General features: G+C 47.0%; 1 protein-coding gene across 3 annotated transcripts in view; it reads left to right on the plus strand.

Annotated features, from left to right (window-relative positions):
- Positions 1-14,032, plus strand: part of ARHGEF25 (Rho guanine nucleotide exchange factor 25) — a 1,011,938-nt gene that overhangs the window by 951,726 nt on the left and 46,180 nt on the right. For all 3 annotated transcript variants that reach the window (XM_069653604.1, XM_069653606.1, XM_069653607.1), the window contains 3 exons: positions 9,071-9,251; positions 9,984-10,210; positions 13,063-13,218. In XM_069653604.1, the coding sequence (XP_069509705.1) occupies positions 9,071-9,251; positions 9,984-10,210; positions 13,063-13,218 (564 nt within the window). The remainder of the gene's footprint in view (positions 1-9,070; positions 9,252-9,983; positions 10,211-13,062; positions 13,219-14,032) is intronic.

The following is a 14,032-nucleotide window of genomic DNA, read 5'->3' on the forward strand; positions in this document are numbered from 1 at the left end:
AAAACACACACACAGGCCAACTGAAAGGCATATTGCAAACAACTAGCACACGCTCACTCACCAATACATGAATGAGACTGGGGGCTAGCCTTTTGATTGCAGCCCCTCAGCTTCTACTGGGGGCTACAGCCAAATGACCCTGGGCTATAGCTATAGCCCCCCAGACCCTCTAGCAACCCCTAAGAAACGCATTAACTTCAAAGCCTTCTGCATTGCCCATAAATCACTACACAGACAAGAAGCCAAATGTCGCCTAGCTAAAATCACCTACTACCAACCAAGAAGAGACTTAAGATTGAGCAACGACCTCCAAATAGAAACAAGACACTACGAGAAAAGGAAATTCGGAGGAACTGCATGCTCCTATTTGATAGCCAAACTTTGGAGCTTGATACTGAAGGGAATAAGAGTAATGGAAGACCAACTAACATTCAGGAAATGACTAGAAACCTAGCTATTCAACTCTCTGAGATAAACATGGATTCTTGCCTCTACAAACCATACACCTGGACCGAAGCAAACACAGGACAATACAGAAGGAAGAACCAACAATAGAACACTTAACACCCAGTGATCACCCGAAACAAAGTAAACACCCCCATCTCTTTTCCACACCCTCACACCTCTCACGTTATACACATGCCCAGAAGGCTAGTGAAACAACTCACCAAAAACATGCAAACCGCACACCTCTCTCTAATCATACTACAAACCCAATACCTACAGACAAAAAACAACTCAGACACTGGACACCTCCCTTTCAGACACAACATGCAGGGATGTCATTTAGGGGTCGCTAGAGGTCGCAACTGCGACCTCTGAGGTCTCCCTTGCGACCTCTTAAAACAAAAAAACAAAAACAAAAAGTTGTTTTTTTTAATGAAAACTCCTGGGCTGTGGCCAGCACCATGTGGCTATTTACCTCTGGAGTGGCTGGCTTTCTTGTTCAAGGGCCCCCCTTAAAAAAGAAGAAAAATAAGAACAGGAGTGCCACAAGCCTAACGCTTTCAGCACTGACCCTAAATAAGAAAGATTGGGAATACCAAATAATGTGTCTTTCTGGAATTCTATACAATAATTGCTAGACTCATTAAAGGTTTATTTCAGACACACTTCAGAGGGTTAATCACTGATTTAGTCTGTTCTTAAATGCCTCAACTCAGCCTTTCATCCTTCTGAGGTCAATAAATGAGTACCTACACAGGTTGGGTGATATTGGGTGTATATTTTTTCTATATAAGTCGCTTAAGCGTAAGTGCTATATAAGGTTCCATGTGTTAATAGCCCCACAAAAATATCTCCATACAAAAATATTGCCATATTTTTGCGTTGATATTAAGGAATAGAATCTGCAGGGGACACCCCGGCAACCCCATTATTATTTTAAAGGGAGCGGGGGACACCCCCGCATACCCCGCCCTAAAAAAAACAAATATAATCCCCACTAAAAATATTGCCTATGGCCATTCCCGATGGCCATATATATGGTGATATTTTTGGTGGGGATAATATTACCGGATACCCTATATAATAACACATCATTATCATTTGGTTATGGACGTCTGCTTGCATTCACAGTAATTTGGTAATATGGGCCGATACACATTGATCTTAACGATACATATGGCGATCCATTCTTGTATGAAATGTACATCACATTATAGTGATATTGTAACCATATTTTTCGTAGTGTACAATGCTATGTGATGCCAGTTCCTCTTTTGTCAACCAGTGAAAGGTTGTGCTCCATTGCTACCCACGATATCACCTCGGGGTGGGGTCAAATGACATCATTTGCTATGCTGTCATAAGGGGGTCAAGGGTCGTGTGATGTCACTTCCGCTACCCCTGGTATTTTGGGGAAATGACATCACTGACAACAAGCCCAGTGCACATAACAAAGCACACCTAGAGAGGCGCACAGACACAGGCACCAGCTTCTCCTGCGCGCATCAAAAGATGAGCACAACCTCTATCGTATACCTCTCTTCCTCTGCAACCAAGCCTACCAACTTTTCTTACAGAGCCACGTGAGTGCCTGGAGGCCATGCAAATGGCAGCAGCGCAGGGTATAAATAAACATGACATTACCAAAGCTCTAATCACGGGCATGGCCACGAGAAATTCAACTGCATCCAGCGTCAAAGGGTGCAGAACCCATGGTTTGTTTAATGCAAAGGTGTTCAAATTCGGTCCTCAAAATATGTTTCTGTTCTATGAATCCAAGTGGAAATATCTTTAAAATGTGGTATGGTTGGAGCTCTTGAGGAACATACCTGGAGACCTCTACTTTAATCATCATTGAGCTACAAACATGTACTTATCTTTTCTTCACTATGTGCTCCACCTAAGTGGTCCCACGAGAAACCGTAACCACAAATATATAGTAGCGCACTAAACGTCACCAAGCTGAAAGTAGCAGATCCTTGTTTCTAGGCCTCTCAGCCTCTGAAATGGCCCCATTGTGCCTTCCTGCAGCTTCACCTCCTTCTTTGATGCTTCATAATCCAAATACCCAATCATTTCCTGCCAAAATCCACATTTTTCTATCTTTATCATTACTCCATTATCACTGATTGTCTCCAATCCAAATAGCAGCCTTAAACTCCATTCTCGCCCCATCCTTCCACACACGAGCATCATCCTGAAAGTAATGTTTATGTCTAAATAACCAATGCTCATCTTCTGAACTACTGCCGCAGCCAATCATAAGCCATAGGTAATTCCAAGAAACTGGGCCATTCCACTGGTGCTGGCCAATTGCAAGGCTCCAGCCCAGATTTTTAAGTGGCAGCGTTCTGTTCCTTATGTTTTTGAGGGGGGAGCAAAAAAAGATTTTTAGGAGATAAGGAAGTATTTTTAGGTTAGTCAAAACATATTATAACTCTAAAATAGATATCTTTTTGTAATTCATACTTCTCTGTCGCTTATAGTTTGTGCAAATGAAAAGATGTCTTTTTTTCCTTTTGAAGTTGCTCTTTGGATTGGCTAGGAATAACATTGGAGCTCCTTCATGCGGTTCCTCTCCGCTGGTACCACCGATCCAAACATCTCTGTGTAGCTCTGCTTGTGGAAACAGGAGAGGAAGCCTTTTCTGGGTCTGTTCCCTGTTTTTTTGTTGGGAGTCTGCTTACTCCCTACTTTGTTTGGTTAGGAGTATCTGACTTTTTTATATTGTACACGTGTCGGGTTCTTGGCTGATCTGTCGGGCTGAAGAGGGATGTAATCTCCACTTATATATGTAAACAAATGTCAAAATCACAGTGGGGTGTAAAGTTTCCTCTCCTCCGAGGGCAACAGATTCACTTTTGTAAAGTGAACTGCCTCTTGAAGATGCTCGTCTAAACATACATAACTGGTAAGCGCCAGTGCTGTCAAAGACTGGACATCATCGATTAACATCGTCCAGTCCTTACCAGTATTTCTTTGCTTTCTCTTCTTTTAAAACACAAGACTTCACGTCCCATAATGCAAAGGGATAACTAGGAGAGGATGAGGGTATTCTGAATGACATGGCACTGCATGCAGAAGAAATTAAGATGAACAAACTTTATTTCATAAAAAAACAACTCCTGGCCGTGCTCCCCACACATCTTCATCCCTACCCGGCCACACCCGCATGCTCCAGTGCACCCCTCTCCACCCAGGACACCCCGCCATGCATAAATTACCACAGATATATGCCGTAATCCCAAATATTTCTGAATATGCTCAGCCAGGACTCGGGAGGCCCCTTGGACTGCATCACTATATATCATGCTCATGTCTCAAATAAGGGGCATTTGGGTAACCCATAGGGATATATCTGGAAGGATCCCTGACCTGTCAGGTCACTTGAAATTCCAGCTACTTGGCCTGGAGGAAACTGAAAGGACCGCAGTCAGCGCGTCAGGATTTTCAGGAATCTGAATCCTGAATGCTTGCATCATTTTTGGCAGCTCTAGTGAGGAGATTCCATGGGAACGATGAACAGGGGGAACTATTGTGCCAAAGAGAAAATCCGGGGAGCCCAGCTTGGGGCGGGCAGACTGAATGGAGGATGCATAGATACCGCGGCAACGGGCAGGCCTGTAAGGAAAGCGGGAGGGTTCCCAACAGCCCGAGGCCTGTGACCATCTACAGTTTGACTTGTCACTGACTCTGCCCCAGCCTGACTGGCCTTTCAGGAAATCTCCCACGGGCCCTGTGGGGCAGACCATCAATGTATCGTGCCACGGCAATGTCCTCCTTATTCGTGGGAGCTAGAGGCGTCTACTGTGAGCTAGCTTGAGCAGTTGCTTCAGTTGAGGTTCCGCAGTGTCTCCGCCAACCTTTGGCTGGGAGCCCAGAGCCGGGTGCAGATGCACTGCACACGTTGCATGAAAGCTTGGGTGTCAATGATGACGCATAACTCGGCCGCAGATGAGGGGGGTGGAGAAAAGGACCTCGAACCTGGACCTCCTGGTACGACACAGACCTTGTCACCCTAAAACACAAGTGTAGGGTGGCCGAGAGGAAATGGCGTGCTTCATGTACATCCTCCGACAAACTGGCCTGCTGCCTGCTTCAAAAGCAATACCGGCTCTCTGTCCTAACTAAGAAGAGAGCACATATCCAAGTCTGCGTCTCTGCGGCATCTAACAACTCGGCTGAACTCTTTAAAATCTGCAAGAAACTGGCAAATCCTCCCGCAGTCTCTACCTCTCCTGTCCCCTCCCAGGCCCTCTGAACGGCACTGGCGTCTCACTTCATCTCTAAAACTCAGGACATCCTGTCCTCTCTCTCTCCTCCTATCCCCTCCCCCCACTCCCTGCTCTTCCTCTGGCCATTCTGCAGCCACCTCTCCTCCCTCCTTCTCTGCCTTTCCCCTGTTCTCCGCAGACAAGGTTTCTAGACAAGTTCGATCTATGAAAGTCTCATCGAAACAGGTTCACCCCTGTTCCTCTAAAACTATCAAGGACCACATCGACTCCCTGGCTCCTGCCCTGGCTGATTTCTGTAATCACTCTTGCGCCACTGGAGTCTTTCCATCCCCCCTGAAGCACTCCCTTGCGCACCCTCTTCTTAAGAAACCCACTGCCGACCCCTCTTGCCCTGCCAACTATCGCCCAATCTCCATCACTCTCTTCCTGGGCAAGCTCCTGGAGAAACTGGCCATCTACCAGCTTAATCTCCACACTGAATCTGTTGGTTGTCTCCATGACCATCAGTCTGGTTTCATAGCAGCCAGAAGCACAGAAACGGCTCTCCTGAACATCCGTGAAGACCTGCTCTCCAATCTTGACTTTAACACCCCTTGCGTCCTCATCCTGCTTGATCTCTCTTCTGCCTTTGACACTGTCAACTATGCCATCCTGCTCAACCATCTCTGTGATAACCTGGGTATCACCGGCCAGGCTCTACCGTGGCTGACTTCTTTCCTCTGCGACCAACCCTCTCAGGTCCAACTTGGGTCTTTCCTCTCCGCTATCTTTTTCTCTACCTGTGGTGTCCCCCAGCGGTCTAACCTCTCTCCCTGGCTGTTCAACCAATACTTGGCACTCCTGGCCCACCGCATCGCCGCTCTCTGCCCCAACTTTCAGTGTTATGCGGATGACACCCAGCTCATTTTCAGGCTTCCCTCTGCCTCCTCCTCTACTTCCCTCATCTCTGACTGTCTGTCTACTATCCAGGAGTGGTGTGCTGCCAATGACCTTTACCTTAATGCCAGTAAGACTGAGATTCTCCTCATTGGCACACCTGCTCCCTCCTTTCCTGCAGCTCTCTGGCTGGCCTCTCTTGGCCCCCTTCCTGCTCCCACCAGTGTGGCTAAAAACCTCGGGGTCATCTTCGACTCTACACTCTCCTTCTCTCCTCACATCTCTGACATCTCTAAGAATTCACACTACCAACTGCACCTCCTCAGAGGTATTCTTCCTTTCCTCTCCTTCTCCCAGAAGCTCACTGTCTCCAGAGCTCTGGTTCTCTCTATGCTGGACTACTGCAACAGCCTCTTTCTAAATCTGCCTGCTTCTACTCTCAGCCCTCTGCAACTTATCCAGAACAGGACTGCAAGACTTGTCCTTGGCCTCAAGCCCAGGGATCATATCTCTCCAGGACTGAAATCTCTACACTGGCTCCCTGTGGCTGCGAGGATTAACTTCAAAACCCTCTGTATCGTCCACAAGGCCTTCTGGGGCCTGGAGCCTCAATACCTTCAACTCTCTCTTTCTAAATATCTTCCTTCTCGAGCTCTTTGCTCATCTGCCTCAAACTCCCTCAGGGTCAGTCGCTTCTCCAAGCAACGAGTTGGTGGTAGATCACTTTCTTCGGCTGGGGCATCCCTTTGAAACTGACTACTTGCCTCCCTGAAACTTGAGGAGAATCATCTTCGGTTCCGGAAGCACCTCAAAACCTTTCACTTTGCTTCTGCTTTTTCTCCTCCTCTCCCTTGCTGACTTCCTGGCTGACACTGACTTTGCACTGGTTGCCTGGCCGCCCTCTGATCTCGGGCCCAGGTTCCCTCCCCCGCCAGTCGCACTCCTTCACTGCCCTCCTGGCATCCCCGTACTTGGGGACTGTTTCTGTATCCCTACAGACCCACTACCAACACTTGACACCTGTTGTCTGCACTTACCCTTGCACTTGCCACCTGCTGTCCATACTTTACCTACTGTTATTTTTTCTTATCCCTTTACTGCACTGTCCTCTCCCCCTTCCCACCCTGTACTTCTATCCCCTCCCCTTCCCATGCACTTGCGCAATCTGAATGACACCTGGCCTAGTTGGATCGCTCTCTGTCTTCCCTCTGTTCCCCTCCCTTGCCTCATTGCGCCTTGAAACACCTGTGTATGGTCACGTTATAAATGCCATATCATATCATATACCTATTAGGATCCTGTGTCCCTATTCACTATGAGACCAGATCACGTGGGATGGGAGAACTGCGTGCATGCTTTATATCTGAATATTTCATCAAGTGACCCTCAGAGCACGTGCACTTGCGTGCAGCTCAGCAACGCACTCCTTGGAGGCCCAGCCACGAGCCCGGCTAGGAAACGGAAACCCGGCAAAGAGGGGCGTTTGCAGGGGCCAGCCCCCCAATGAGCCCTCCAGTCTTTGGTATGGGTCACTCGTCAGACAAGGTAAGCAGGCTGCTGAAGGGCCTGCAGAGAGAGGGACTGGGTGACATTGGGGGACCTGGGGAATAGGGAGCCCTCCAGACATCATCAATGGGGACCATGGTGGGCGTTGTCACCAGCGTGAGGAAACATTCTCCCACACTCATATATCTCTACTTTCAAATCTACTGAAATTGGAATGCTCTTATGACCACTCGATTGAATTCAGGGCACTAAGGAGGTTCTCGTTGGTCATATTCTTATGTCTTTTCATACCTACCAGTGCCACGTAGGGTCACCGGCGATGCCCCCTAAATTACAGTGATTCTTGTATACGCTTCCATTTGGACCAGTGGTGGCCCCACTCCCCCTCACCCAGAGTCAAATGCTTATCAATGTATATGTCATAAGCTTGTCATTTGAGGGCATCTGCGGGTTCCCATCATGCTTTGCTGCCTGCAACAAAATCTCCATGGCGCTCCCAGTTCTTAGCTGCTTCCAGTATGTTCCCAAAAGGCCTGGCCACCGTGTGCAGACTGAGAGAGAGGAGTTCCCTCCCATCCCCAATTCGTGGAGGTGATGCCTTGCCCCCTGATGAAACATGGTGACAGCTCTGAGTCGGGCCTGACATTGTGGTCTCAGATTAGTGACCTGCGGTGGTGTGGAGTACATGTACACGTGGGACGTCACTTCATTGGCAGGCCGGCGGCTACAAGTTAGTGCTTTCCGTTTAATGCTGATGCCTCTTGGCTGTGTGCATGCCCTCCGCACACAGCTTAGTCTTCTCTACAAGTCTACAGTGTGTGCACTGACCACAGCTCACCTCAAGTCCATCATAAGGCTCTGGGAGATTCAGTCCCGACAGAGGTGCAGAAGCCAATATACACACGCAGGTACCTTGGTCCTCTGAATCTGTCCATAATATAAGCTGCAGGGGTCAGCAACTGGCGGCTCTCTAGATGTTTTGGACTACGACTCCCATGATCCCCAATCATGGACTATGCTAGTTATGGCTGATGGAAGTTGTCCAAAGTTGAAGCCCGCAGAGCAGCTCCTCTCAAGTCTGGAGGGTCTTGTTAGGCCACCAGTCTGCACGGCAGGAGTATTGTGTCCAGAATTTGGGATTATATGTTATGCCAGACATACATAAAGGGTGCATATTGTCGTCAGCAGAACAAGAGTCTTTCCACTTTTTCCATTGGCTCTGGAACAGACATTCCGCTGAAAACACTGTTACGGGTAAGTAACTTCTTTCATTTAACCTTTCCTCTGTGTCTCATCTTATACATTTTCTTAGGATGTATCCATTTTATTTGTATGGAATCAATGCAGAGTTTCACGGTAAACCTTGACTGGGGTTGATCTATAACCAGAAAACGAAAAAATTAATAAGATTGATATTAAATGCTTTTTCAATTTAGAGTGTTTCCATTGCATTCATAGAAGGCGAGAGTGGCCTGCAAACGATCTCCTAGTCTGTGTTGTATGCATCTTTATTTATTTAAACTTTTACCTTGTTCTGAATGGGGCAACCAGCACCAATTGTGCTCTGAAGACACACATCAAATTGTGAACCCTATAAGCTGTCCTACTGCAGCAGTGAGAAAGACTGAAGAAATGTGCAGGGCAGGAAACTGTGCCCTGCGGTTGTGTTTAGAACAGGGTTGTCCAAATCCGGGCCTCGAGTGCTGGGATCCTGACGGGTTTTCAGGATATTCCTCATTACTATTCATGAAGAAAAATGTGCAATCATTGTATGCAAATGTATCTCATGAATATTAATGATGGGTATCCTGAAAACCCGACGTGGATCTGGCCCTCAAGGCCTGGAGTTGGACAACCCTGGTTTAGAACAATAACTTGCATGTTCTGATGAAGGAACTGGGTTCAAACCTGTCATTGTATTAATTGAAAACATGACCCACCGTCTATGCGCTTCAACAGTCACATGTTTAACTTCTGTGGCTGTGGGTCTCCCATCTACCCTACAGGTGAGCAGTCTGGGACTGGAGGAGTGCGTGGACAGCGACCCCTGTAAGTTTGCACTGACATCGCGGGGCGTGGACAGGAACATTGTCCGCTATGTACTGCAGGCCTCCTCTCCGGAGATCAGACAAGCCTGGGTTTCTGACGTGAACCAGATCCTGGACGTACAGCGGAACTTCCTAAATGGTAAAATGAGGGGGGTGGGTATTGGGGGTATGGCTTGTGTTCAGTGTGTTGGGCGATTCTCAGGCAATCTATGTTTGGGGTTCAGCTTGCAGGGCTCTGGCTGGGCTGTGTGCTCAGAGTGGCGGGTGGCTCTCAGGCAATCTATGTTATGGGTATGCCTTGTGGGGCTCCGCATGTGCTCTGTGTTCAAAGCGGGGGCGGGGGGTGATTCTCAAGCTGTCTACATGGTTATTCCAGGTAATCCTTGGGAGGTAGATAGATGTTGACATTAGCCTGCCAGGAACATAGTTCCATATGGCTTTCATAGTTTGGCCAGGAATCGTCTATACTGGAATCCAAGATACCTGGATTTATAATTCAGGAAACACTTGTGAACCTCCCTTAGGCAGTGGAGTCACAGGTAATACATAAGATGATATGCACACATACCTTGTCTGGAGGAACAGCAGCGCGCTCTGCATAGTTGGGCTACGTGATCACATATAGAATTGTAGCTATCAACAATGGTTGTTTTTTCCAATGAGGGGTTCTGAATGGCCTCCCAATGAGAGCAAAGCCAGCCAGTGTAGTCTTTCGATGTATTCTGCATTTGAGAATGAATTGGGGATGATGCGGGGTATGGCCAGAGCTTGGCACAATGCATGCAGTGAACGCAGTGGTCACGCACAATGTTTAAGTGATGTCTTCTCTTGGGATTCCTGGGTGAAGTAACAGCTGTATTTCCCTTGCAAGCACTGCAGTCTCCCATCGAGTACCAGCGGCGGGAAAGCAAATCGAACAGCTTAGGGCGAGCCACCAACAGTCACACAGTGGTGGCCATCGGTGCAGGCATGAGACCGCATTCTTCTGCCTCCATGGACCGCAACAAGTCGCCCAACTTGAAGTCGTACAACTCCTCGCTCCCCTCCCTCTACTTGCCAAGCCACCAGAGGCAGGACAGTCGGCAGCTGGGGAATGAGGTAACACCCCTTTGTTAGAGAAATGCAAGTTCTCAGGGTCTTCCTAGGTCTGTGTGTTTGCGGCCTGCATTGCCATACCAATCGCTGGTGCAAGATCTGCCTTCTCATGAATGGAACATGTCTCAGTATGCACTCACATGATGTACAGAGACCCCTCCTGCACTTGCTGTACCGTCTATGAACTGAACTATCATGCACATGGCAGAGCCTTCTGACACCACCAATAGCTCAGGATGAAATAATTCACTTATATTAACATCTGGATCTTAGGGGGGCACACCTAACTCCTAGCCCACCGTCTCATGTGTCTGATTTGTGTGCTTTGCAGGTGTCCCCACAGGACTGCTGATGCTCCCGCAGCGTAGGGGCTCTGAGACTACGATGGTTGTGATTTTGCACAGTATAAAAGGATGTTATCATAACCCTGCTCCTCTAGAACTATCAATGACAACATTGCCTCTCTCGCTCCCCCCTTTGCTGAGTTCTGTAACCACTCTTTTGCCACTGGCACCTTCCCCTCACCTCTCAAGCACTCCCTTGTGCACGCCTTCTTAAAAAGGCCTTCTGCGGATCCTTCCTGCCTGGCTAATTACTGCCCTATCTCCTCTACGCCCTTCTTGGGCAAACTCCTGGAGAAGTTGGTAATCTCCCAACTAATCCATCACACTGACTCAGTCAGCTGCCTCAATGACCATCTCTCAGCACTTACCACAGCTTCTGACTGACTGGACGTACTTGGTCCCCTCCCCTATGCCACCCTGTGCACTTCTAGCCCCCCTCCCCTCTCCTGCACCTGTCTGCACACTTGCACGATCTGAATGCACCATGCCTTGAAGATCGTCTGTCTGTTTTTCCCTTGTCCGACCCCTCCTTGCATGTTGGCGCCTCAATGCACTTGGAAAAACTGCAGAATCATCATCAGACCTATTTGATTTTATCTACTCTGTTAATTGTATTATATGCACTTGTTCCATGCACCCACTCTGCCCATGCAGACTTGTATCATTCAGAAATTCAAGGGCTCTGAATGTCTGTTGTTTGCTCCCCTTGTTCCCTTCTTGAGCGCTTTGAAACACTTGCTTTGCATATAGGCACTTTACAAATAAACAATACCATACCACCAGTCTGGCTTCAGAGCAGCCGGAGGCACAGAAACTGCTCCCCTGAACACCTGTGAGGGCTTGTTCTCAAAACTCGACTTCAACACTCCTTCCGCCCTTATCCTCCTCAATATGTTTTCTGCCTTTCACACGGTCAATGATTCCATCCTCATAACTCGGCTCCGTGATACTCTGGGTATCACGGACTGGGCACTGGACTGGTTGACCTCTTTCTTCTCAAATGCAGAATTTTGATTCAAAACACCTGATACTATGCAGAATAAACAAATAGCAAGCTTAGAGTGCTGGCAGGTGTCAATGACAAGCTTGGAATGTTGGTAGAGGGCAGTTTCAGGCTTAGAATTCTAGAAGAGGAGAGCTCAAAACTTGAATACTGGCAGAGAAATAAAACAGGCTTTCAATGCTGACCGATATAACATGCACACCTTGAACGTTTGCACTGAACCCTTGGAAGCTTAGAATGTGTCTGCGAACAATTGCAAGCTTCAAAGACGTTTCTGTGCTCATAACTTCATCAGGAGATTGACAGAAATATAAAACTGGGACTTGAACGTTGGCTAGGACTGCTGCTATCACTTTTGACGAGGAGTTTTGTTATTAATTTTTATTTTTGTTTATTTAGTGAACATTTGTATGGCGCCTATACAGCTTGACATCTTTACTGTCACTGTCATACAACTGTTCCAGTTCGCTTTCAAAGATGCCATTTCTCTTCCAGAATCACAAAATGGCTTTTTTAGCTGACCCCATTCTAAGGTGGCAGTTACCGGTGTCTGTTTCCTTCTAACATTCTAAACCTGCATTTGCTTTCTTCTAACATTCTAATCCAGAGAGTCCCCCCGTTGCCATACTTAGCAGACAACTGTTTTGCACCAGCATTCTAAGTCTACAATCTTTGCGCTGGCTGACACCCTAAGCGCACCATTGTTCTCTGCTCACACCCTAAGCTTGCAATTCATTCTGCTATCATGCCAATCTGGACACTTTTCTATGTCAACATTCTAAGCTTTGCAATTTATTTTGCAGCCATTCTCGGATTCAATGGAATGTTTCTCTTCAAACATTCTAAGCTTGCAGTTTTTCTCTGCAGCCATAGGATTTTATTACATTTGTGCCTGAAAACATTTTAATCTTGTACACCTGTTGTGCCATCTTTCTAACTTCCAATTTATATCGACCAACATAAGCTTCCAACTGTTCTACTTTTCTTGAATGGGCTGTCTTAAAATTGCTTCTCCGCTAGGAATCTAAGCTTGTATTGTTTATTTGTGTACAGTTCCACAATATAACTGGCCTTTGCTTACAAGCTCGCTATTACTTCATAGTTTTATTTTTTCCCTGGCAACAATCTGAATCTGTTATTGTCTAATACCAGCATTCTATGCCCATGATTGTTTGCTGAAAACATGTTATACCTGCTTCTGTTTCCTGCCAAGAATCTCAGCATTCTGAGTTTGCAATTGTGCTCTTTCTACTCTACACACTTAAAATTTTACTTGGCCAATGGTCTGAGCTTGCACTCATCCTCTGCCTATAACCCAAGCTTGAAATGTTTAGCTGCCCATATATGTAACATTTAATAGCGCTGTGCCAAAATTCGAAGCTTTCAGTTGTTCTAGTTATCTTGCTAAATGTTTTTAAAAGTTAACAATCTGAGTGGTTGCCCTTTCTTATCTACGGTAGAGTGCAGAAGACTGTCTCACTTTGTCTTTCTTTTTTTCCCTCCATAAGAACAACTCCTTGCAAGCCCGGGGCACTAAAAACATCATCATTCCAAGCTCCAGCGCGCCATCACCCTCACACATCAGCCTGGACTGCGGCGAGCCACCCAGCACGGGATCAGGGCGGATCACCAATGGGGTTACCCAGGGCGATCCTGCACGACGGGTAAGTAGGGTTCAGGATGTTCCTGTGTACTAAGCCACTGGAGAGCGCTCTTGTGGAAACCCTTTCATTGGTCGACCCACCTACTGGAGGCGCTGCAGCGCTCAGGGGGTAGCAGCAGCTTGACAAGCCCACTCTTTCCTGGCTGGGCTCTTCGTAAACGAGACTCTTGACACCGGCTGAATTATCAGTTCAAGTGGGGTCGTAGCAATGCTGATCTAGCTCAGGGGTCTCCCGGGCCAGTGCTCAAGAGCTTAATCCAATCTATGTTTTCAGGATATCCCCACAAAATATGCTTGAATATAGTGAATATAAATAAGAGTTATTATTTACGTTGTCAGCGGTCATTCTCAAGGGTCAAGTCCTAAACATTTAAGTGGGGCGACTCATGAACAAATGCAATGGGATGTGACATCACCAGAAATTAGCATACCAAGGTGAAATATGCTAATTTCATGAAATTGGCTTTGCATAACCACCCAAATTCAACAGGACGAATGGCATTTGCCGTTCATGAAATCAACACACACACAAAACCAAGAGAGGAGATTTTCTTCTAATAGTGTTTTTAAAAACGTTAAAAGGTGTGCATGCTTTAAACTCCAAGAACCACTACAAATGTTTTCCCTGGGACTTGCAGTATCGAAATGGGACATTTCACCTTTAGTTGTTTGTTATTTTTCATCAGATCATATAGTGCAGTGGTGAAGTGTCCGGCCTGCAAACCTGATGATTGTGGTTCGGAGTAAACTCCCCGAGATCGGCTTTAATTCATAAATTCAATGAGGACATTCAATGTTTCTCATTTTAGCTGGGT

The sequence above is a fragment of the Ambystoma mexicanum genome, chromosome 3q, assembly GCF_040938575.1.
Source record: "Ambystoma mexicanum isolate Mex_15411 chromosome 3q, UKY_AmexF1_1, whole genome shotgun sequence".
In the NCBI taxonomy this organism is placed as follows: domain Eukaryota; kingdom Metazoa; phylum Chordata; class Amphibia; order Caudata; family Ambystomatidae; genus Ambystoma; species Ambystoma mexicanum.